This window comes from Odontomachus brunneus, unplaced genomic scaffold (assembly GCF_010583005.1).
Source record: "Odontomachus brunneus isolate Ranch 3 - 2012 unplaced genomic scaffold, Obru_v1 Obru_scaffold_009, whole genome shotgun sequence".
Taxonomy (NCBI): domain Eukaryota; kingdom Metazoa; phylum Arthropoda; class Insecta; order Hymenoptera; family Formicidae; genus Odontomachus; species Odontomachus brunneus.
In genome coordinates, this window is record NW_022639459.1 from 3,117,669 (window position 1) to 3,143,585 (window position 25,917).

The 25,917-nt window shown below is 42.3% G+C and overlaps 1 protein-coding gene across 2 annotated transcripts in view; it reads right to left on the reverse strand.

Moving 5' to 3' along the window:
* LOC116840217 (tyrosine-protein kinase Drl-like) overlaps window positions 1–25,917 on the reverse strand; it is a 121,000-nt gene that overhangs the window by 62,625 nt on the left and 32,458 nt on the right. For both annotated transcript variants that reach the window (XM_032806684.1, XM_032806685.1), the window contains exon 2: window positions 15,171–15,298. In XM_032806684.1, coding sequence (XP_032662575.1) covers window positions 15,171–15,298 — 128 coding nt within the window. The remainder of the gene's footprint in view (window positions 1–15,170; window positions 15,299–25,917) is intronic.

The following is a 25,917-nucleotide window of genomic DNA, read 5'->3' on the forward strand; positions in this document are numbered from 1 at the left end:
TTTTTTTCAAATCAAAATAGTGCAAAAGCACATGTCGAAAAAACACTTTATCGCGTTCCATTTTTCACAAAGCAAAAGAAATTGTTGTTTAGGAAAATAATTGTGTATGCTGACTGAATGTTATCGAGAAATGTCGAAATTAATCACAAACTACCTGTTTCGTTAGTAATGACTACTAGAACTGTTTGCATTGCCATCTAACATTTGCGGGTGGAAACTAAGTTAAGGTCCTAATACTTTCAGCGATAGAAAATTAATTGCTTCACCAAAATAGCGGCGGAACGAAATCAAAATACGCCAACACTGATACAAAGAGAGAGAGAAAGAGAGAGAGAGAGAGAGAGACGGAGAGTTCAAAAAGGATAAGATAAAAGTACTAATGCTTAGACACAGACTTAATCCTGGATATTCTTTCTGTTTTGATCTTAAAATACAAACCCCCAATATAAAATATACAGGGTATCCCAGAACAACCTTCCAAACTTTCATGGAGAGATAGTACGTCGGCGTAACGTCATTCTGTTACCACTTTTGCATTGGGAGATTCCCCGTGTCACTACTTACGCTGCTGACTCGGAAAAGAAATGTTGAAAAGATGTAAATAATAAGGTTCACGAAAGCTAACGCCTCGTGTATGACAACCAATAAATCTTGAATATCTCAAATAAGCGACGTATCTGCTCAAACGAACTTCATAAGACGGAATTTCAGCTAATGTAATTTATGCTCTCCGGTTTCTTTTCGAGCCACACCCCCGGTCTAGTTCACGACGATCACCCAGTCGATGCTAATTGAATTATCTGCGGCCACGACTATGCAATTACCTCCGTTCATTAGCGAAATCGATTGGAGATACGAAAATTGGAGAGCGATCTTTTAAAATAACACGGAAGAACGATAATTCACCGATGAATTCGGTGTCTCTTTCTGCGCCGCTGGCGTTTCAAATTATTGCGGTGTATTTTACTTCCACGCATACACGTGTACGCGTGCACGCACAAAGAACTCGTTACTCTGTAATATTGAAAGTTTCAAAACCCAACTAACAAAATTTCTAACTTTAATTTCGAACTTTCCTTTTTGAGGCGGTAGATTACGCGTATTCAGTCCGACCGAAGTATCGGTATTTCGTTCGCTCTCCGACGTTATTTCGCAACAAAAATCCACGTGATTGTCTAATTGCGGGCCGTTTCAAAGCGGAAGATTCGTTATGTAAAGCAAGAGTGACTTCCAGTAACGCCACGAGTCGGGCCTACCCGCCGACTGGAGAATCGCCCTAAAGGCCAAAATCCCTTGTAGTTTTAATCGTCGTTAATCAAACGGACGGCCAGGTATCGACGTGATATTCCATCGATTCTCAAGTAGTCGCCGTCGCTGGAACGGCGGACGCTCAATTTGGCGCGGTTCCAAAGCGGACAGATGTCCGTAATTCTCGTTTTGATAAACGAGCGCTTGATCCCAGCTCGCCTGCAAAGCAGGACGCAGCTCTTTGAGCGGACACCACCTTCGCCGTTCATACCTCGCCCTTATCGCACATGTCCCTTGCATATCATATTTTACCTCAAGGATAATAACATCGCACGAGGCGCAAAGAATAAATTGATATCCCCATGATTGTACTGAGTTACTGATATTATATTTGTAATCATTATAAAATTATTTTGTAAATACGCAGATAAACTTCCATATGATTGCCATCAAGTGCGGAACGATCGATGGTGGAAATTCTGTAATCTCTTTTAATTACGTGCACGAGAGGCAAATGTACTGAATTGAGTCCCTCCTCGCGGAACTTTTGATAAATGACGTGAGAAACCAGAAAATACTCGCAGAAAATTCTTGCAAAACATGTTAAAATAAAAAAATATAGACTTTCCTTTTGCTCCAACAAACAATTACCGTGAAATTAACGTGACACGTGACTTTTTTAACCTATACCTTTTTTTCATAATTCTATCGCGTTAGTCTCGCGAATATTTATTGATTGTCGGAGCAAAGGAAGAGTATTTGAACTATTTCACAGATCTGCTCGATCGATTGCAAGCGTCATTTTGCGAATGTATCATTTTATTTTATTTTAGGAGTTTTGCAAGAATCCTTAGCCTATACTTTCTCGCTTCTGATGTCAGAAATAAAGATGGCAGTGGCGAAGAAACGAAAGTATGCAAGTAAAACAATTGTAATTTTCATTGTAACAATTGTAATTGTAATTTCCATCACCGATTGTCTCAGCAAGTGGCTACCAAATTTACGTACACTTGTCTGCCAGTACATATAATAGGATTAACACTATATTTTTGTAAAATTCGTTATGAGCAGATTACGAATGCGAGAAACTAACGTATAAGTTGCGCGCACTTTCATTATGAAGTTTTTCTGCTCTGAGTACCGTAACTTTTTGCTGTAGTGACGATTAAGCGACAGAAATATAAACGCGCGACGAAGTGGAGTATCGCGAATGATTGCACGCCTCCTGCCACGAGAACGAGGACGATTTTATCTCCTACCCTTAACCGCTCTGACGATTATTGAAGCACTTAGGTCGTTTGCTCCCCATCGAGATATTAATTCTCAAGGGGTTTAGTCGATTCCTTTTCTCGGGTAGCCACTCTCCCAGAATCTCCATGACCGACTACGAAGGGGAATGGGATTGGATGTAGCGGGTGTCGCCACAGTAAAGGTCTATCTACAATAGGACTGACAGTAGGCATCGAGACGCAAGCAGTAAACGAATTGACCAACCACAGTCGATTATTCTTCTAATAATCGGCTGTGATTGGTGAACTTGCTCACCGTTTACGACTTGCCAATTATACTGTAGATGGCCTTTAAGAAGTTGTCTACAACGCGGTCGCAGTTGCGTCTTAAAGTCGCAGCACTGATCTGCGAATCGACCATGTGGCTGTCTCCTTCGCTTAAACTCGCGAAAAATGAGAAGTTTTATTGCACTCGTCAATCAGATCTTCCATTGTCCACGCGGAAGAGACAGATGCACGATCGATTCACAGAGCAGTGTGCTGCGACTTTAACACGTAACTGCGACGACACTGTAGACGACCCTTAACGGAGGCTTCCCCTGGAGGAGCACAGGCTGGACGCGTGTGTGTATGTGTGCGTACACAGCGGCCGGCACAGCTAGAGCGTGGCTTTCTCTGCCGAAGTTTGTGAACTATGAGTGAACCTATCGCAAGGACAAATTTCCTCATCTAACTTTCTCCGGGTAGATGAGATGATCGCTCAATGCCAGCGGCACCGACGCTACTATCTTCACTATAGCCTCCAGCCCGTCTCCATCCCCTCGTCGCCGCCGCCTTCGTCGTCGTCGTCCTCACGCGCCCGCGGGAAAATTAATGACGGAATCCAGGAGTTTTCTATAGGCAACTTTTACCGTCGGATCCTCGGAGAGCCGTCGAGTAGAACAAATTCACGGAGGTGGAGAGAGAGAGAGAAGCAGCGCGAGGAAAGCGCGGGGACAATAGGTTCTCGCGCGGCGTTCGACGCGAGGATGGACACCGCCGTTATCGTGTTTTCGTTCGACGGAGCTCTCTCGCGCTTAAATTGCCGGCGCGCTTCACGTGGCGGGCAACGTAGGGGTCTTTTGACGACCAACGAAGCATCGTCGGGCGATAACAACGGGGGTTTACGTGCCAAATTCCCTTAGAGCGGGGCCGCGCGTGTTTCGTGCTCGGGCCGAGATACTTGATCGAGGGAGCGTGCAAAAGGCCTTGAAAAACGCCGAGCCTTAAATGGTATTCGTGCAAAGAGAGAGAGAGAGAGAGAGAAAAAAAAGGAAAATTCAATTCAACTAGTATTACGGCACAGCGAGCGCGCGACGATAACGCTCGGGCCGGAATCCGCGTTAAGTGAAATCTTATACGAGGCGCATATTAATACGCGATCCCGAATGATACCGTTCCCGCCCGTAATCTGCAATTCTAATGAGCCGGAATTTTAATCTCCCGGAATTCGAGATTACTCCGATAGCCAAGTTCATCATTCCCGCGAGGTGGCATCCGAAGCGCTCCTGAAGACGCGTGATTTCCTACTCCCTCTCTCTCTCTTCCTCTCTCCCTTTCTCCCCCTCTTCTTCTCCCTCTTTCACCCTTGCCACAGCACGTCTCCCGCGCGTTGATCGCTTCACCCTATTTATCTATCCGCCGCGGCGACGCGCACTTCCATTACGAACTTTCCGCACGACACGGCGTTCCGCGCACTCCACAGCCATTGAAAAGTCTTATTCTCGCAGGAATTAACGAGTTTCTCGAAGAATCGCGCGGAATTACGTTGCCGCGTCGAGCTCGCATCGTCGTCGTCGTCGTCGTAGTCGTCGTCATCGTCGTCGTCCTCGTCGTCTAACAGCGACGGCGACGCCGGCGGGCGCATGCAATTCTGCAAGTTGGAATTGAATCTACCTCCGAAGAGAAAGGGCGGATTCGATCCTCTCGCGGAAAATGCCTCGCGATGGCGCCGGGGAAATGGGGCTCTTGACGCGACGAATGAAATTATTAAAACGTCAACGCCACGTATCTGACGATGAAAGCCGTTCCCGCCCGTCGCCGGGCGCGAGAGGGAGAAAATTAATACATACGCGTCATTCGGCTTAACTCCTTATTTGCTCTCGCCGCGCTGCTGAAATTCTTTCTGGCGAATGCCGCGCTGAATGGAGGGCATTCAGCTCGGACCCCCGGCTGATGCTGTTTGCGTAACGTCGAAAAGAGAACCGAGCGTTTCCTGCATTTCGAACGTGTCGCGCGGGACATCTCTTCCGGTGAGGAACATTATTTCCCGACGGCTGGAAAACCGCAGGCTGTTTTCATACTCGTGTACATATGCGTTTGGCGGGCTCTTATTTTTGTAGAAATTTTATTGGCCGAGCAAAGCACGTATCTCCCATGCGCCGAATTCACGAAGAGATAGCCTATCACAACTACGATCATCGCTCCTAATCCTCCGCGTACAATGTTGCCTCTGCCAGAGACCAGAACGAATATTTGATCGCTCACCAACTTTCGCAAAGGGCACATTTCAGAATAGCGCAAGTCAGTTTACAGACTTCGATTTTATTGCGTTATTACCTTGTAGACTTTTCTATATTTCTGGAAAAATAGTGTCCAAAAATATTGGTTTTCGATAAAGTTTTGGTGGTTCAAATTTGCCCAGGTCTGACAGACCCAGATTATATTGTGAGTCCCAAATAAACACAGAAAAATATAATTCCACGGCTAGGAAAAGCGATTACTTAGTTTCCCCCTTTTAAGTGATAATTATCTTGAACAAACTATCTCCTTGATATTAATCTTGAGATATATCCATGAGAAATTTGAGAAAAACTCACTATTATGTGCCCCGAAAAAGAATTTATTCCTTTTGCAAGAATATTATCAAACTTCGAAGAAAAGAGCTGATTCGGCACTGTGCAGTAAACAATCCGAATTCTTGCTTCAATTTAATATTCCTGATTCAGATCACTACTAAACTTATTGGAATTCAGAATAGTTCGAATAAATTTGATACTAATGGCGAGTTTATGGCAGATTTTGGCGGATCATACAAAGTACTTGAGGCGCAAGTAACACTTACTTGATCGCAGTATGCACCGTGTGCACGCGGAGGATTAATGCAATTTTTATCTTCTCTCCATCGAGAGGATGGCGGTGTGTAATACGTGATGCAGTTCATATATATGCATACAGCCATGAGAGCATAAAAATGCAAATGGAAGTACAAATGTAGATTCAATAATTACACATCAACAATGCATGGAAACAGTGCACGCGCACCGATCGGCGGACGAGCTGATACGAATGCGGAGTATACACCGCAAAATAGCCTGCAACATTTTTATTATTTCCTATTGCAACAATAATGCCGGATAACCGTCATAGCCGAGGGGAAAATATGAACGTTGTCGAGTCGTGAGTATCGATACCGGCAGTTGGAGTGCCCGGATCGACCACGTAGCGCGACTACTCTCTTCCACCCCCTTACTTCCTTCCTTCCTTCCTTCGCCGGATACCAAGTCGAATCTCCACCTACGCTATCGAACAAGTATTCCGGGCTGCAGCACTGTATTATGCATTCACCCCCCGCTTCCTCCCCCCTCCCTTCCGAGAAGCCCACGAGCGCGTCGCAGTCTACCGTATACCTTAACATAATAAGGTCGTATTATGCAGCATATACAAAATTTCCAGTTTAAACGCGGCCCACGTTCGGGCCTTAACGTCTTGTTCGCGGACATTCGAGTTCCGAAACTACGCATTCGAGAAGTTGGCCTTCACTCGGCGGGACGATTTACTTACGACGAATCGCGGCCATAATGCTGCATTGTATCGCTGCTATATCGAATACACATACAGAATGCTACTCTGTAATGAGTGTTTCGGACACTCTACAGAATGTCTGATACGCAATACCATCTATGGATTAGGTCAAACCGAACAAAAAATTGCTCTACCACTTTTCAAAGAACCGTATAAACTTTTGAGTGATTAGTTAAGGAAGATTCGTGAGTGATCACACGCCGTACGGTAGATGAGTTGTGGTGGCGATGCCTGCTGCTGTGTGCTTGGGTTAAACATTGGGTTAAACTGAACAAAAATGTCCTTTACCATTTTGCAAATAATCACGTAGTTATTAATTAAGAAACATTGACGCACGATTGTGCACGATAATATATCAATCTTCTTTAATTAATGACTAAAAATCTTACGTGAACATTCGCAAGATAGTAGAGGACTTTTTTGTTCAATTTGACTTAATATGTACAGTATGACGCATGATCATTCACAAATCTTTAATTAATTTAAATTAACTTGAAATTTTATTTGAAAAATGATAGATTTTTTTTCTAGGTTTCTAGTTTGATCTAATCTATTTACACAAATGCGTGTTTGCGTGTTTTGCGTCAGACATCCTCTAGATCGTGAGCTCGAGAACGTAAATCAACTCTCACATGGCATAGGTGTTTCGGGCATCTTAATCTGGTTTTCGTCCTCGCTTATTTGTATCCCATAAAAGTGTTGATAAAGATATAAATGTATAACAAATAATAAGTATACTTCCACAAGTCTGCAAGGTAGAATTATATGTAGAAATAATCGCAAATATTCATTTAAATGTTTTATTTTATTGCAAATATGAAGAGAAACGCGAGAACGAGAAAACGTAGGTTTGCGTAAAAATGTTTCATTTTTCTGAAAATTAATTTAAGAAATTAACACTCTAGGATCTTCTAGGATCTTCTAGGATCTTCTCGTTAATATCTGGATCTTTATATATTGAATTTGATTCTAATATATTCTATTTTATTCTGGCACAATAAGACCTCATAGCAACTTCATCTTTTTTATATAATAGACAATTGTAATAGCTCAACTGTATTTATAAACCTATTTCAGAATTTAATAACACTAATTTTAACTTTCTTAACACGTAAACCGAAAGTTCTCGTTCCATAAGCTCGCGGATAATTTTAAATTAAAAGTCGAGTGCGGTTGAGAATAGCCTCAGTGTGCCAGATTGGAGTTAATTAATTCCACGAACAATTGATCTCTTATGGATAAGCTGCGGTAAAAGTTAGTTTTGCTTTTCTTCGTGTTTTCGTTTTCTTCTTATTTAAATGAATTTTGCTGTAACACTAATTTATACGACCTGATGCAGTTCTGAGATATGCGACGAAAAAATGCTCAAGGAGTAGGAATACGCGTTAAGGCATCATTTTCGCCGTGAATGAATATGTTCGCTTTAATAGTGAACTTTATAAAGATCAACACGCTTTGCGCTGGACCGGCTATACGCGTTTACGCTTTTGTAGCGAAGAGATCCGGTGGTTGCCGGTAAATTTTTTATCGGCTCTTGAGTAATCCCAGAGGATAATAAACGCTGTGTATCGTTTTCTCGCTTCAACGTTGCGAGAGTATTATACAGGGCGCGACGGTGCTCTGTGTAGAATTCTTTTTTAAATATTTTACATCATGCGGATGCGCGAATGTGTGTGTGTGTGTGTTTCCCGACAAGATTTCTGCATTGTGGAGAGATATTTCGCAAACAGCTCTGCCTGTAACGTCGCATGAATATCGAACGTAATGTGAGATGCGCAAAAATAGCATTGTGATTTTGACACGACGTACGTTGAGATGTACTTTAAGAAGTTGCATCGATAGTCAGTACGTGTAAGTAAGTACAAACAAGCTTCTTTTTTTCTTTTAAATCTTGCATAGAAGATTTCTTGGGACCTAATGGGAATCCAATCCGATTCCCCGAAATAATTACGGGTTCTGGTTAGAAACATAATGTTTCAGATATGCGAGTATAGGAAATCCAAAGTTTTTCTAATATTTTTTCTAGTCTCCACTTTACATTAAAATCGAACAAAGCACATGTTGACTTTCCAAAAATTGTATTTTGCAACTCTGAATAATATTGAATAATCAAATAAAGGTAGAAAAGAAAAATACGCCGAGTATATAAAAAAACATTCAAACTTGTACACGTAACAGAATGTATATGTGTATGCGCAGATTTTGAAAAAAAATAGATGTTACAGAAAACTTTGGTCAAAAATAGACATGAAATCGATAAGATTAATCAAAAATACTTGGTATATCTAAAAAAAAATAATTTTGTTATTCAGTAAAATATTCAGAACATATGTTAAAAAAATTTTCTTTTAAATTTTTCATTCTGCTAAATGCAATAATTGATATAAAAATTAAATTCCTTGTTTAATACCATAAAATTATATCGACGTTGCCGACTTAAAGTATCTCTCATAGTATTTTTGTTTCCATCCTAGACATGTTTGAATTCAAGAATGGGATTTCTAATCGATATTGTAGATTTTATTATAAAATTATTAGAAAGATTAAATATACCAAAATCTTTCGTTCATTCGATTAATTGTAGTTAAACCTCATATTCCCACTAATTTTAACTCTCTTAACACGTAAATCGAAAACCAATGTTTTGAGGATAATCAATTCTTTGGTTTTTTGGGTATACAATCGGTATCTATGGCGTATTTGGGAAAAATCTTAGAAATTTTCATATAATCACACTGCATAAACTCCACGATCGTCCCAAACGGAACTCTATCGCGCGATCTGCGCGAAGGAGACAGAAAACGGGGGGAAAGTAACGCCCCGTTGAATTTTGATCACGGGAAAGTTAGCCCGCAGTTATAAACGGACACCCACTCGACGTCCCCCGACGTGCACCGGCACGTATGACGCGGCGCGGTGTAATCTACCGTTGTTAAATCCAGCACGGCCACCCCAACGGCATTATCTCCCGTTACATAGCAACAAGCGTGCGCGTCCTTCGACACCGAAATCTTCCGTGAATATTTCAGGAAAATTACCGCACGTTCGTCGAGCGTTCGCTCGGGTTTCCAGCGATTATGTCGTATAATCCGCGGTGAGTGCGTTTGTCACGGCCGCCGTGGCGGCGTCGGCGTCGCGTCGGCGGGTTAGCGGAGTATGGCCGGTGTCGGGTGTCCCCGTGGGTGATATTCCCTGTTATCCGAAACACGAGGCTGTTATCCCACAGCACTTACCATACGTAAGCGCCGCGATGGCCGGAAGAACGGTGCGAGGACGGGGCGGACGGCGGGGACGGGAAGCCGGTCCACGGATTACCACGGAGACATTAATCACTTCGCGTCACCGGCCGTGATCTCAGTGAATTTGCAATTAATTCGAAATTGCCGTCATCGTCGCACCGTGAAGGCGCACGTCGTTCACGCCGCGCCGGAGAGAGGAGCGGCATAGCCCGCCGTCGAGATACGGCCGTCTGTTCCTGCGGACGTGTACGATCGCCAGTGATGAATGGGCCGCGGTTTCGATTTCATTAATTAACGGAAGCGCCCGGCATTTCGATGATACGCGAACGGTGATACGCTCGGCGAAGCGGATGTCCGTCGAGTGCGTCGCGCAACGCCATGCTCGGCCATTCGGACATGAGACTGCCGACAAATTCCGAGACGACCACCTTCCGGGCGGAAGGAAACGTCTAGTGAAGAGCGCTCTAGTTGCAAAATTATGTAATGATAATACATATAATAAAATACTTCCTGATAGAGAAGTGTACGCAATTTTGCGTGTACATTCGCCCAGTTATTGTCTAATATTAATGCATCCTTGTCAGTTGAAAACATGAAAATATGCATTATACACACGGAAAAAAAGGTTTGGTTGAATTAACCAAATATCTGGTCGATTATGAACGATCCAGAAATTTCGATTGAAGTAATCCGAATTCTGTTTAAGTTAACAAGATGTTTAGTTGACTTAAACAGAATTCGGTTTACTTCAATCGGAATTTCTGAATCGTTCATATTCGACCAGATATTTGGTTAATTCAACCAACCTTTTTTTCCGTGCACCAAAGATTTCCTGCGCTGACTTTTATTAGTATTAAAATTTTTCAATTAATCCTTGCGAATCAGTCAAATAAATAAATAAAGTGATATTTTATGTTTGCGACATCTCAACTTCAGTCAATACTTTGCTGTCAAACGCGAGTTACAGCGTCCACACGGCCCAATTAAGGCTCTGCGCACTTCAATTATATAAGTGCGTCGTTCGCAGAAACGACAGACAAGACATACGTACGTCTAATCGAAGAGGAGCGCCCCTGACAGATCATCAGACACGTCAAGGATGATGAGACAAGGGCGACAGGTCGCGCCCTTCCCAACGTAAGGGAGTGTTGCCGGACTCGATGTGGGTTACAGTAATATCTTTTTTTCTTACGAGGAGTACGCCCCATCGAGTTCCCATCGGCCCCGAGAGACCAACGGTATTACAAGTAATTGTCGCCCAGGGGAGGGCGCGAATCGACCCTATATCCGTCCCAGCCCCCAACCCGATCTCGAGCGGAGACGAAACGAGGGAGAAAGGAAGTGGAGTGCGGGAAAAATAGATGACAGAGGGAACGAAGCAGGAGAGAAAAAGGAAAAAAGAAAATAAAAAGGAAGAAAAAATAAAAAGGAAAAGGAAACAACGCGGTAAGAAACATAGCGCGCAAAAATGAGGAAAGAGGCGAACGTATAAGCGCGGTAAGAACGCGAAGGAAAATAACGCGGAATGTATGAAAAAGGAGAAAACGGACTCTGAGCGAAGGAGGAAAAGCAAGAAAAAAAGGAGGATATCGGCAAAAGGTCTGAAAGCGAGCTCCGAGGCAGAAGGAGAGAACGGCGACGTGTACTGCCTGGACTGTGTGCGCGGCACCCTTCCACGTTTCCCGCGACCCCCATCGCCGTAGCCCGGCTCGAGGGAAAAAGTAGCGAGGAACTTTCGCCTAACAAGTGGATGATTCACAAATCATCCCCGATTCGCTGCGACGTCACCCCGGGCCGATGAGAAACTTCGTTTCAGTCTATATCCTCGCCAAGAGAGAACGACCAATAACTCCCCTACTCGCTGCAGGCGACGAATTGAAAACAGAGGAGAAGGAGGGAGAGAGAGAGAGAGAGAGAGATAATGGGGAAGAAGTAAACGCGCAACGCCGCTCTCCGATGCGCCGTTGTGTGAGAATCGCGGAACCTAATCGAGAACGCTATTGCTCCAGGTTGCTTCCGCTTTCGCGTTACCTCCCGCCTTGCCTCTCCATTTTCTCTCGTTTTTCCGCTCCTTCCTTTCTTTTGTTTTTTCTTTATACTTTTTTATTATTCCTCTCTCCCTTCTTTTTCCCTTTGCTCCGATGTGCTCGCTTCGTTTCATTTTTCACTGTCACCACGACGTCTTCCGAGGGCAATCTCCTTTGCCGATGAGACATCTTAAAAGTGAAAAATAGCGTTTCCTTCTTATCCGCGTCGTCAACAGCGTGTTGTCGATGACACGACCCCGTCAACATCGCGTCGCCGTCGGCACGCCGGAGGAATTATACACGAGGACACTCTCGCCACGATACACCCGATCGATTCGTTCGCGGACAGGAATCGCGCGCATAGATGACGTCGTTGGATAAGCGAGTAACAAAGTGTCATGACTCATCGGGATGCGGTTGGGCTTCGGTCGGTCCAGATGACCGGATTAGATGGAACACACATCGCGATATCCGAGATACTCTCGGCTGATCAGAAAACGCAGATACGCGCGCGAACCGGAGCGACGCCCTCTGGTGAATCACAAAAGATTCCCGGAGGGTTCCCTCGGCAGAAGAAAAGTTTTCGCTCCGATGGAGTGATAAAGCCAGATAACACCGCGTTTAATCGAAGCGCTGCTGAACATAGCGTGAAGCAAGATATCTCATATTCCTAGATGTATCTGAGCGACATTTGCTGTATCGATTTTAGCAGGCAACAAATGAAGATTAAACACACACACGCACGCACACATATATACATATTGTGGCTCACGAAAGAATAGTTTTACCAACAGCTCAGATATATAGACAGATATACGTAAATCTGTTTCTGCATCAAAACAATTTATTATGGTATATCTTAATATAATTCTCATATTATGATATGATGTACACTTATTAATTTATTCAATAGAGTATATTTTTGCTTCATAAATGTAACTAAAAGGATCATAGTCTTCATCGTCGATTTCTTCACATCGTGATAATTATGAAAGTCTATCTAAGAGAGTAAAACGCCCAGTTTTTCAACACGAATTTTATCACACATTAAGATGTGTATACTCAAATAGACTTTCATGATTATTATAACATAAGACATGTGAAAAAAAATTATCACAATTTACTCGAAACAATGTCATGTAAAATTTAATTAACATGAAAATCTGAGAGTAACTTTTAATAAATTAAAATTTTGAAAACCTCAGAATAATTTTTGATAAATTTGTTACTGCATCAATATAAGAAAAAACTAACACTATAATATGCAAATTTAATAAATAATTCAATAGAATATATTTATCCCATAAACGTAATTAAAAAGTATTATAAAGTTTCCATCGTGGATTGTCTCACGTTGTGGTAATTATCAAAGTCTGTCTGGGTGGATAAAACATCCGATAGTCGGATGTTTCCGACAACTGGAGGATTTTATCCTAGATATAGATTTTGTGTAGTATATTGTGCACGTCTGATTGCAAAAATTTACTAATACATCTCTCTCTCTCTTTTTTCATAAATTCTCTTTTTCAACGCCTTCCAACATCTCCCCTTAAAATCCATTTGCGATTAAAACAATCCAATAACAATTAAACGCTCGACCGGCGCTTTATCGAATCAGCGCGAGAGATTAAGTAATCAATTTCCGCGCGCGTTCTCGTCCCGTTACGGCCACATCACGTTCTTTCGCCGTCTGTCGTGGCTCTCCAGAGCGAGACTCTTTCGCGGTATCGAAAGCGCTCGGGAGATAAGGCGAAACGACGGACTCGTGATCACGGAAACGGTACGATTTTGCGGTTAACGAACCTACGGATAGGTCCACGAGATAACGGGCGAAAGTGGAGGGTTGGAAAACACTCCCCGCGGGATGAGGTGGATCGTCGACGAGGTGGTATTCCCGCAACGACAATAAAGCGCCCACCGTAAATGCACCGGGCGTACATCTACGAGCGGGTAGACGACGGCTGCCTTTCACAACGATCGCGACGAGCACGCGGTCGTCTCGTCCTGCGTCCAGGTCCTGCGGACCTGCGATTCGCAGCACGAACGTTTCCGCCATTTACGGGCACTCGTCCCGAAAATCTCGAGATTCAATAAATCCACGAGCACCGGCTGCTGACAAGTACGAGTTCGCCCGTGTCGTTGAGACTAACTTTACGATCGCGTAAGTGGAAAGGAATACGACCCCCCGCCAGGTGGAAAAGCTTCTTCTTCATTCTCGTCCCGTGTCGCGTGTTGGATCTGTGGAAATGTACCGATTTACCCGATGCTAATTTTCTAGAAATGGTCCCAGAAAAAATAATGATGGAACTTGCAAGCTTGCGAACATTATAGAATACAGTAATCTACGATAAAACTGGTCAACAGGTCAATTTCTTGCACAAGATTTCCGACGTGTTTCTTATGTATTTTTATGCGTATCTTCTTTTTCCATTGCGTTGCCTTTAAAGTGTTGTCAATGTGATCTTATTTGGAGAATTTTCCTGATTATATGTCCTCTAATTGATTCAATTGGTATCATGTTTAGAAAATTATCATACAACTTGACCTACGTGGCCAAAAAGTTTTCATAGACCAGTGCAATCGTTAGATCCTAAATACTAATCCGTGCGACACTTTTTGCAATTCCAAAACGTCCAAGACTACCTCGCGAATGTCGAACGAGAAGGAGCAAGTGCGATACAGCGGTTATAGATTTCGCGGCGGAAGCTAAATAATAGGCTGGAAACGCAGCAGTCGCTTCGGTGAATGAAATATCAGGTAGCGGTGGTCGCAACACCGCCGATTTCCATGTCGTTTAGCGTGCGCTCGAGGGAGAGAGCGCGCGGCGACTTTTCGCGTTTTTCCACGTCTGCCACGTCGCGAGGGTTTCGAGGGCGCGCACGGTTTCCTTGGTGACCGAAGGGAGCGCAAAACCGAACCGCACGGCGTGCACCGGCTCGCTTCGTCCCTTTCACGCCCACGCCATCTGTTTGTATTTCATATTGATAGAGTATTGATACAGCCCTGCACCGTCGTGCCTCACCCCGGCGTGCCGAAAGCCCGAGCTCTTAACCCTCGGCGAACACCCCCCGGTAAACCGCCGTGACGGGCCACCATCCCGCAGCGGAACGTAAACGAGGATGCCGTGTGTTACCATTCCAGCCGGGTCACGTGTTTACTTTGTTCCGCATTGTTGCGTCTCGTTAATGGCCGTCTCGGAAACGGTTCGCTCGAACACACAGGAGAGGATCCCGTTTCCACCCTCTGCGGCGGCCGCGAATACGCATTCGCCGCGGCGAGTTGTGATTTCTTTTGGGAACCGAGAAGACGGCTCTCTCGAGCGGGTTCAGTACGGGCGACGAAGGAAGTCCTTTCTCAGGGAGGGACGTGCATTTTTCTCGTGTGTATGTGCGCAACGGCGTTTGTACAGCGCGCTGCGTATAAATTTATTAAAGGAACAAATCGCTTTTCGAAAACAGAAAAAATGTCGATAGCAAAGGGGACGACTGTTTAAATCGGCGTTGAAATTTCTATTCGTGGACTTGTCATTCGATTTCGTTATAGGTATCCCTCCCTCTTTCTCTCTCTGTTGCGAGCATACATACCGGGTGTCCTGCGAGGCTTTGCCATGAGAATTCAAGGTCCGCTATGTTGGCCGGCACAGGAACGATGAAATTCATCGCGTAAGTGTTGACCACCCCTTCTCGCACGTAGTACAACTCGGCCTCGAGTCCTGGAAGCAGAATAGCGAAGCGTATCGATTGAACGATCAATTATGAAAAAGCTGTACCATGCCGCCGGCAAAGTTTCCCTCCACCTAGCCCGATGAATCGACCGATCGCGAACTACGGCACGTGCAGCCCTTCGTTATAAGTTGAGGACATTGACCACGGTCGCGTCTTCTTTACATGAAATATCGCGCAGTCGGCTGAATCCGTTTTTTGTAAAAACTTCGGAGACAGTATAATTTCGCCGTAGAACAGCTCGCGCCCGCATCGGCGAAACGCCAACGCGGAGTCCGGCATCGTCGCGTGTAGTGATCGTAGCGTCCCGTGTGATATATTTTTGAAAATTTCCACACGGTAAAAAATATTTTGTATTTGTGTTGAAGAGCTGATCCTTGTTAATATTTTTCCGTTAAACTTTTAACACATCCATATGTTAATTTAATATAGAATTTTTGTGTTATCCTAATAAATTTTAACACAAAATTTATTAGGATAACACAAAAATTCTATATTAAATTAACATATGGATGTGTTAAAAGTTTAACGGAAAAATATTAACAAGGATCAGCTCTTCAACACAAATACAAAATATTTTTTACCGTATGGCAATTTTCAAAAATACATCACACGGGATGTTCACTACAGATTAACTCATTATAAATGTTAATTTCAAAATTACGAAAAATTGTGTTTTTGTCATCTGACAAAAACGTAATTATATGCAATGTAATGATATATGCAAATATATCAATATAATATATCAATATAATGTATATCTGTAATTAAAGTAGTAGGTAAAGTAAATAACTCTCAAAAGGCAAGGTTCCCAAGTTCGACCCCATCTATGACAAGAAACTTTCCAAATGTGATATTAATTAAATTAAATGTGAATCAATTTAGAGAGCACTTAATTAAAAAAACTTTTTAAATAAAATTAGTAACATTTTAAAAGCAACGCAATAAAAAAAGGTAAACATAATATTTTTCTCTCTGTGAAAATAATATTTTTGTTGTATTACATTTGACACTCTCTATAAAAATATTAATTTTATGTAAAATTTACTTCGAAATAATAAATATACCGTTCTGGACATATAAAAAGTATTAAATTTAACACGAAACTCTTTACAATGCACACATCAAATTATTATCATTAATACTAATATGACAAAAATAGTTCTGACTATAATCCTTTCACTATACGGTTATAGTTACAAGTACCAAATATTTCTCTTTCAATGTAATGGGTTTATTATACTCGTATCGATTTTTTCGTAATTTTGTGGTCACAATAATATGCAAATATGCAAATTATATGAAAATTACATTTGCAATTTTAGCTGTTATCGTCCTTTTCCCTATATTTTATATATTGTGTATATATATATATATATATATATATATATATATATATATATATCGTTTCCATTATAAATATAAATTAAAAAATTAAAAAATGCGACAGGGAGAAAGAGAGAGAGGAACATGTCTATTGCAAACTCCAGCCATGGAATATCAATGTCAAACATGTGAAATCAGCATGCCACAGGCGAGGTTTAATGCGACGATTATTATCGGCGCACTTCCCGCACGGCGGAATCGTATCTCGGGGATATCTACCAAGAAATAACCGCGCGGATCCCGCAGACAGATTTATAATACGGATCCGTCGACGCCAGGTACCTACTCGCTCTCCAACCCTCGATGCGCCGTCTTACTCTCTCTCTCTCTCTCTTTCTGTCGCGGCGGATCATGATCTGTAAAATTCCTCTCGAGCACTCACACGTGCGTGCATTCTCGTCCCCGTCTCCCGAAAAATCTTGTACCTCGGATAGATACACAAGGAGCTGAATTTCCTCAGGCGATCGGATGCGTCATCCGTCTGCCTTCACGTATGACTACGCAATTCGATATCACGCTCGCGAACAAGCTCTGTCAGATATACGTACCTATCGTCATATCCGACGTCGTGCAATGGCGCAACCACGCTCGCGCTTGCTTCGCGATAAGACCTCTTTAAAGAAGCGAAATATTCAGATCCGAAGCACTGTACACTCGAGGGAGGGGAAGCGCATGAAACGCGGTAAAAGGGAGAAAACGTGAAGAAGAGGCGAAGAAGCAGAAACGAAGAAGAGAGAGAAAGAGAAGGAAAGGAGAGTAGTGTCTTACGTATGATGTAAAGGACACATTGTGAACGGAAATACAAAAGTACTTTGAGGAAGATATTTATAAGATTTTAATTTAATTAAATTAAATTTTATACGAGTATATCAGTTACATTAAATAAAAAATTAAAGATTGTGTATTAACATTGTGAAAAATTCCAAGATATCTTATTTCCTCCTGAATTGTTATTAACATGTTCATTTCTGTTGTTTTTCTAGTTTCAGTTCCTACATGTAACAACTAAGTAACTTTCTCCGTTATTATCCCCTCTCCCTCGTATTATAAAATTTTAAAGATATATTCAATTGTTGTCGGGAAATGTTTTCACTCTTTTATGCCTCAGTCGTTTTTAGCAAAAATCGCACGGTGGAGTCAGGAAATTTCTGCCTGTAGCAGCGAATAGGAAAGATGGTCTGACTTTATAGACAGTTCTACTACTGCTTTGGTGTCTTCGGCTCTTTGACGATCAAAGCGCTCCAATAATACGACTTTCAATTTCTCGATCGACGTGTATTTCCATTCATCCACGAGACACATTGAATATTAAATCCCTCATATGACTGCATTATCGCTTTAGCGATATGTCCCGAGAAATATTAACGACAAAAATGTCTCTCTGTCTGCGACGATAGAATAGATGGCGTGATACACGCGCCTGTGTGCACAAACATACGCCGTTCGTCTGTTCATCGAGGACTCATAATGAAACTGAGACCTCGGGGGATTCGTAATGGGGACGTACAATCTGTATTCTCGCGAACGAGGCGTCGAAGCAAGACGCGAACGCTCGTGATACGGTTTAGCGACAGCTTAGCGTTTCGTGAATACATACGTACATTGAAATGCTAGTAGTCGAAGTTTAAGGCGGCATCGCGAGCGGAGTCGAGGGGTATAAGCGTAGTAAGAAGATTAAGTAACTTTCTACTCCGTGCCCCGGGTCTTACGGCCGAAAGACTAACACCCGGCAGAGAAACTGATAATGACAGTCGCCGTGTATTAAGCGGGGCATCCGCGAAATCGAATTAATCCCTCTGTATTCCATTTTATTATCAGACGTTAAGCTCGGCTAAAGTGGAGAATCGTGTCTGACTAAGTAAACGCGTTACCACTTGCGCTTCAAGATGTCCCCGTCGTCCGTCGCGCGACATATCGCTCTACTTAATGGTAGCGCGTTACGCGCGCGATTTCAGTTTCATTGCACTTTGTACATTCCCCCAAAAGATGCAAATATATTCCCTCGACAGTTATATTCTGTTCACAAACTCTTAATAATTCCGCACGCGAGTGAGTCCCGCCAAACGAAGGAAGCACTTGTCACTTTATCGTCTCTTTTGCTGGAACGTCTCGCGTCTTTCCTACGTTGAATTTTCGTATTGATACAGCGGCAACTCATGTTACTTTATCGAAGTAAATTATCTACTTCGGTCATGCGAACTTCGAATAGCTGTGTCGACGCGCATATCGTTACCTAATGGTAGCGTGTTACTTGTACGATTTGAATTCCATTGCACTCGACACATTCCCTCCTCCGCAAGATGAAACCGGAGGCTATTTGGCAAAATCCATTATTTCTACTGTTTCTTAACAGATTTCAGAATCAAGCAAGAGCAGGGATTTCAAAGTTATCCTTGACATATTTAGAAATCTTGTTTGTTTAATTTTGTTACTTGCTAGAAAATATTAAAACTAACCGATTTTTCCAACTTATCCCGTAGTCAATTAGCCCCGATCTCCCCTAAATATATTCTCGATTTATTCGTATTACAGGAGAAAGAAAACTAACTAACTCGCCAGTTTTCTGTATTTTAGCGTGAATTTATCAGGTATTATGAACTGTACGAGGATATATTAATTATTTGTTCATTATTTATCACTTATCATTTATTTAAAATCCCTTACCTGCGTTGTAAATTTTCGTATCGACATAACTCGTGTCATTTCACCGAATCGTCCACTTTGTTCGCGCGAATGTGAAACTTCGAGCAGGTACGTGTCGATGCGGGCGTGCGCGCGCACACACACCCCTTGTTCTCGCATCAAAAGCGCGATCCGACGCGTCGTAAAAACCAAGCGAACGACTTCCTAACGGGGACTTCAATATTACACAAACGCCACGATATAGTTCTCGGCTCCAGCCAATTAAATGGCCCGCTCGGGATGGATGACGCGACCGGCCAGCCGGAAAATCGCGAGCTTCCGATGGACACGGGTCTCTATTGCCTGCCGTGTAAAGCGTCGCGAAATAGTCGGGACGCAAAGTCGTCGGGGATATTTATACGTCGCTTTATCAGTCGCAGTCTACTATCCGGGCTATACTCGCGGGAATGCCGCACACGTAAAACAAGAACGAGCCCCGTGCCGATATAGCGCGAGAGAGAGAGAGAGAGAGAGAGAGAGAGAGAGAGAGAGAGAGAGAAGGAGAGAGAAAGAGAGAGAAAGAGAGGGACAGCAAGGGTGCATGAACATGTCGAGAAAGGTGAGTATTTCTCTCTCTCTCTCTCTCTCTCTCTATTGCTCTCTCTCTATTGCTCTGTCTTTCTCGCTTCCCGGAGCGCGCGCGCGCGCGTTAGTCTTGAACTCGATAGTGTTGGAAAGCCGGGAGAAAATATTTCAAGAAGATAAATCTTAGCCGATCCCACGAGGAACACGCGCAACTAACTCAGGTAGATTAAGTTGCGCGATATCGCCTGGGGGTTTCGAGTGGGCAACAAATGGACATAATCAGGTTGCGCGCGGCACTATGGCAGCCGCGCTGCATTACGCCACCGAGATTGCGGGGGCCGCTGGAGCTTATACGGCGCGACTCGCGTAAACCCCATCCCGATTTCATTTTCACGGCATCCTGGATCTTCGTTTCGACGGCGTAAGCTGGAGTTTGGCTCGGCGCAAAAGTTAACGGCCGCACATGTGATTGCGCCGCGCTACGTGCGGTTTGCGCAACCGTGCGTTTACATACGTACGTACGTACGTATGTGCACGGTCAGCCTGCGTGTTGTGTACACCGCGTGTGTCCAGGGAAAAATCGATGCCAATGGCGAGAGCAGTGTGTATGTATTCTTTGAGAAACGATTATTGCAGTTGCTGCAGTTCACTCGAAAATCTTCCCATTCTTCGTATTTTAATATCATAGCGGAAACTGCAGCATTTCTCACGTCTCAATTTTTTACTTTAAGAGGGAGTTCTGATATAAATAGCTCAAAAATAGGAGGTTTTTATGAATTATTCTTAAAAAAATTTATGAAGATATCAAGATGTAGAGTTTTAATCATACTATTTATCATCGTTTTAAGTATAAAAATTATATCTTTTATTATTATTACATAATCTCATATATTTATCATTACATAATTTAATAAACAAAGATAAGAAAATTGAACAACTGTATTACATTCTCTGTAACGTCGTCCACCAGTTAGAAGTTACACATTTTTAAACACTTATGTGCCTCTTTCTATTATTTGTGCATCTCTATTAGATCAAATGAGGCACAAATAAAGCATTAATAAATAAGAAAAATAATATTTTTTATATTTGCAATATTATGTATATGTGTATATATATACAGGGTGTTTTTTTTAACTTGAGACTGCTAAATATCTCGAAAAATAAGCATTGTACGACAAAAATGTCCCAAATAAATCCTCAATAGTTTCGAAGGCGCAATTCAATCCCACAAAAATTATCCACCTCTCGCCTTCCCTGGGGATGGGGCGGGGGATAACTTTGAAATCTTAAATGGGAACCCCTACTTTTTATTACAGATTCGGATTCTACATCCAAAAACACGTAATTTTTGTCTGAACTTTTTTTTCTATTTCTGATAGATGGCGCTGCATTCGGCGAAAATTGGGTAACCTTCGTTTTCTTCAAAGGAAATGCCCTATAATGACGCTACGTCGAAGAAAAGTAACTTTTGTCGGAAACATGTTTTTTCGAATTATCGTAAATATCTACGATAATTTTTTATCCGTTCTTAGCTTTACCCAGGATTAACGACGTGGATATGACGGAAATTTAATCCCTTTGACGTGCTTGATTACAGTAAGTCCCCTTGCCTCTCACATTCGGGGTGCTTGATTATCGTGAGTCCCCTTGCCACTCACATTCGGGGTGCTTGATTATCGTGAGTCCCCTTGCCTCTCACATTTGTATAACATTTGTAAAGGTCAAGGCCATTGGAGATTATAACTTTTATTTTCATTTTTTAATTAAAACGGATAAAAAATTATCGTAAATATTTACGATAATTCGAAAAAACATGTTTCCGACAAAAGTTACTTTTCTTCGACGTAGCGTCATTATAGGGGATTCCCTTTGAAGAAAACGAAGGTTATCCAATTTTCGCCGAATGCAGCGCCATCTATCAGAAATAGAAAAAAAAAAAGTTCAGACAAAAGTTACGTGTTTTTGGATGTAGAATCCAAATCTGTAATAAAAAGTAGGAGTTCCCATTTAAGATTTCAAAGTTACCCCCCGCCCCATCCCCGGGGGGGGCGGGAGGTGAATAATTTTTGTGGGATTGAATTGCGCCCTCGAAACTATTGAGAGTTTATTTGGGACATTTTTGTTGTACAATGCTTATTTTTCGAGATATTTAGCAGTCTCAAGTTTAAAAAAACACCCTGTATATATATATCCGTTTCAACTTTGTTCTAAATTAACATTTATTAGTTAGATAATAAAGCAAGTATAATTTTGTTCAATAAATAATAACTTTACTTGTGGTTTTCTTGATGCGCCGTTGAGAACACAATGCTGAACCTCGCAACCCTCTTAGGCATCCCCTTCGCTCTTATAAAACTTTGAATGAAATTTCTTTCGCATGCACTTACATACTTGAACTGTAATTTCGCGAAAAATATAATCTCGGAGCTGACATGCGTCGTACTTATTGCACAATGCTCGTGTTCCCCGGCCTCATTTTGATGTAACTCCGAAAAACGCAGCGTAATAAGAGCCTCCTATGGCCTTTCAGGCTATAAAAATACCAGAGACCTGAACGACGTAGCGTGCGAGCATGCGGACGCGTGCGTAAATATCATTTATTTTATCTTTTATTACATAGTTTGTCCTTTCATATGATAAAATCGCGGTCAAATCCATCAAATCCCGTGGCGTATCTCCTGCCGGCACCCGCGCGAGAGATCATGGCGGGTCATAGGGCGATCTATCAATTTACCGCCGAGGTCGCGGAAGGAAGAATTTAGGAAGAAAGAGGCGGCCGGTTCTCTTCCGTGTCTTATCCCGTGGGACCCATCTCTCCACAGCGGGAGAGCACGGGAACAGTGAAGATAGGTTATAGATGCTGCTTCAGGAGTGATACTTCGCCTGCGAAAGGCTCCCTGCCTTTGACGGTGCTAAGTAGAATGTCGTGTTTGGCATATCAAGGACCGACGCACATTAGACGGCAAAGTGCGATTTCATTAAGTGCATTATCCTCGGATTACAAACCGGCCATCTCTGAGGACCCATGATCATCTCAGGAAAAATTGGGCCCGATAATTAGGTGAGAACGGGATGGGAACGGGTTCCCTATATGTTAGGATTTCGAAGTTACAACTTCTCAGGCAACTAATTGTTGTGACTGACTGTATAAGCACGATAGAGGCAACTTTTTTCTATTAATTAGCCCACCATGACCTTGTTAACCGTATATTTTGTTTTGTAATAATTAAAATCAACATGCAGCAGTATAGCCTTGCTATTGGGAACTTTGTATTGGGGTTCAGTTGGCGCAGGATAAGAAGGCCACGTATAAAATATGTATCCTGATTAGTAGTTCTAGAATCTCCGTGAAAAGTCTTACAGTCGAGCCTTAAAGATGGGCTAACTTTACCTCCGCTCTATTCAATCATTTTATGAATGAAAATTGCATTTATTATCAGAAACAGTACATCATACACTTGCAAGAAATTTCATTCCAGCTAGTAACACATCGCTTAATTTTATTCAGTTGCGATGGAGAATATTAATAGAAAATTTCGAAAGGCTCGAAAATGTACTTAGCTAAATCAGTTTTTTCTAGTTCTTAATTGTAATATTATTCCGATTTTAATGAAACTCAGGGAAAAGTACTTATGTTCTAAAAGAACCATTTCGCGATTTTGTACCCTCTACTGTTCTCAAGATAAATTCTAAAAAAAGCATATGAGCAACGCACCCTTGAGTCACCCCATCTAATCCCGGTCTCTCCTCATGACCGTAATTACTCGACAAATTCCAAATTTTCTCAACGAATCCCGATTTTCTTCTCATTGAATGCGGAAACTCGCGACAAGACGCGTTATTTGAGGCTGACTGTACGCGTCACTTCGAGGCAGAAAGTCTCATCCTAGAAACATATATCGTGCTAGGAAAATTGAATTAGCATAGGGATTGACGTTGTATCGCAGACTGATGCGACGCCAAATTGAATTTGAAATGAACGCGCGCGAGTAACCGCGTTTCGTACGTGTGTACCGTGTGCCGTCTGTCAATAACGTAAGCGGTTTGTGAAGTTTAAATTTTCGAGGCCGGGGCTCGAATTATTCGCCGCGTCCTCGAAACACTGCACAACGTGGACCGAGCGAAAACCACATAAATTGATGAGAAAAAAATAATTCTTCATGTTTCTCCTGTCGACGAGAGTCACATCCGTTGCCAGCTTCCGCGCGACTCTGCGTGACGAATATCGACACGAAAATTTCGTCGAGCTTTTCGTTCAAACACAAGCGTCACGTTAATTGGATAGCGTGCGAGAGATCGTGCAAATTAATCCAACGCGTCGTCTTTCGTTTCCTCGTGGGAAGCTAACCAGTCCTAATATCGTGCTCATAATTTATTAGAATGGCTTTCTCTCTCCCTTCCCCCCTCTCTCTCTCTCTCTCTCTCTCTCTCTCACTCTCTCTTCGCGTTCGTAACATGCTTGTACGCTTCTGGAATTGTTCGCTTCTGAGTCGCGCGGATCCATTAACATTGCACGCTGCGCAATTTGTATTCGCTTAACTACGGTCTAAACGGCGAGGAGCACGAGGATGTTCTTCAAGTGGATATTCCGGGCGCGCGCAAAGGGAAGACACGCGAGGGTTCGATCAGGGTCAGGAGCCAAGGTAAACACATTAAGGATACAACATCCTGTAGGAAACACACCCGACCAATGGGGGAGCGCCGGCGGACCACGACGGAAATTCGAACGTCTCGCGGATCGGCGGAGATGGAAAAAGTCGCGCGGGTCGATACACATCCCCGGCAACTAATCTCCTGTGCCCTCGGATCTTGTTTCCCCCGATCGCCGTTTCCACTCGTTTACCCCTTCGTCAGCGACGCGAGCGAGCGAGCGCGCGCGCGCTCTTTCGCATCGGCCAATATCGTGTCCATGGCACCCACGTCGCGTTTCGGCTACTCGACCCACCCTACCCGTCACGCTCAACTTCTTGCCGATTTTATCGCGGATTTGTGATTCTTGAGCCGTGCACGTTACGTCGCGACACGACACGACTCCGCCCAGGGGATTTATCAAATATGTTGTTCTACTCGTGCCGTGTGACGTCGTAATGAGACCGGCGTAAGTGCCTCTCTCTTCGTGTAATACATTGTTCAACTTAATTACCAAGTGTAATCACCAAGTAAGGCAAGAATTTGTCGTTTAGAGACCATATATCTATCGAGTTACAAGTAACTTACGCTTCTTTTCTTTGTGGACCTATTTTTATACGAGAGAAAATGATTATATATATATGTGAGTTTTGTCTTTACACAATGATATGATAATTACATTAATTATATTCATGGAAAAAATGCTATTGTAGAAAGTATTTGAATATTCTTTTATATTATACAGGGTATAGCAAAAGTACCGAAACGGCAAGATAATTCGGCGGGGGAGCATTTTAGAGAAAAATGTCTCAGACAAAAGTTATAAGGCTTAAAAAAACGCATTCAACGATAGTAGTTATTTGACATAGGATGGCGTCGCCAAGGTCAGAACAAGGTCAACTTTGCTTTTTTAAATAGAAACACATATTTTTTATTACGGCATTTTATTCAACGTACGACCCAAACAAATTTTGCTTGAAAAAATTTTTTATACGACCTCTATTTTCTAAAATATTTACGTAAATATCTACAAGATTATTGGTTTCAATAATTTTTTACTTGAATTCTATCAACTTTACCAAAAAATATCAAGAAATACAAATTGCTTATTTTGTTCTCATAGAGCTCTGAGAATTTTTTCAGATTTTATATTAACTTTTTAGTACTTCATTTTCTTACATTTTCTTGAAATACTAAAAAGTTAACACAAAATTCTGAAAAAATTCACAGAGCTCTATAAAAACGAAATAAGTAATTTTTATTTCTTGATATTTTTTGGTAAAGTTGATAGAATTCAAGTAAAAAATTATTGAAACCAATAATCTTGTAGATATTTACGTAAATATCTTAGAAAATAGAGGTCGTATAAAAAATTTTTTCAAGC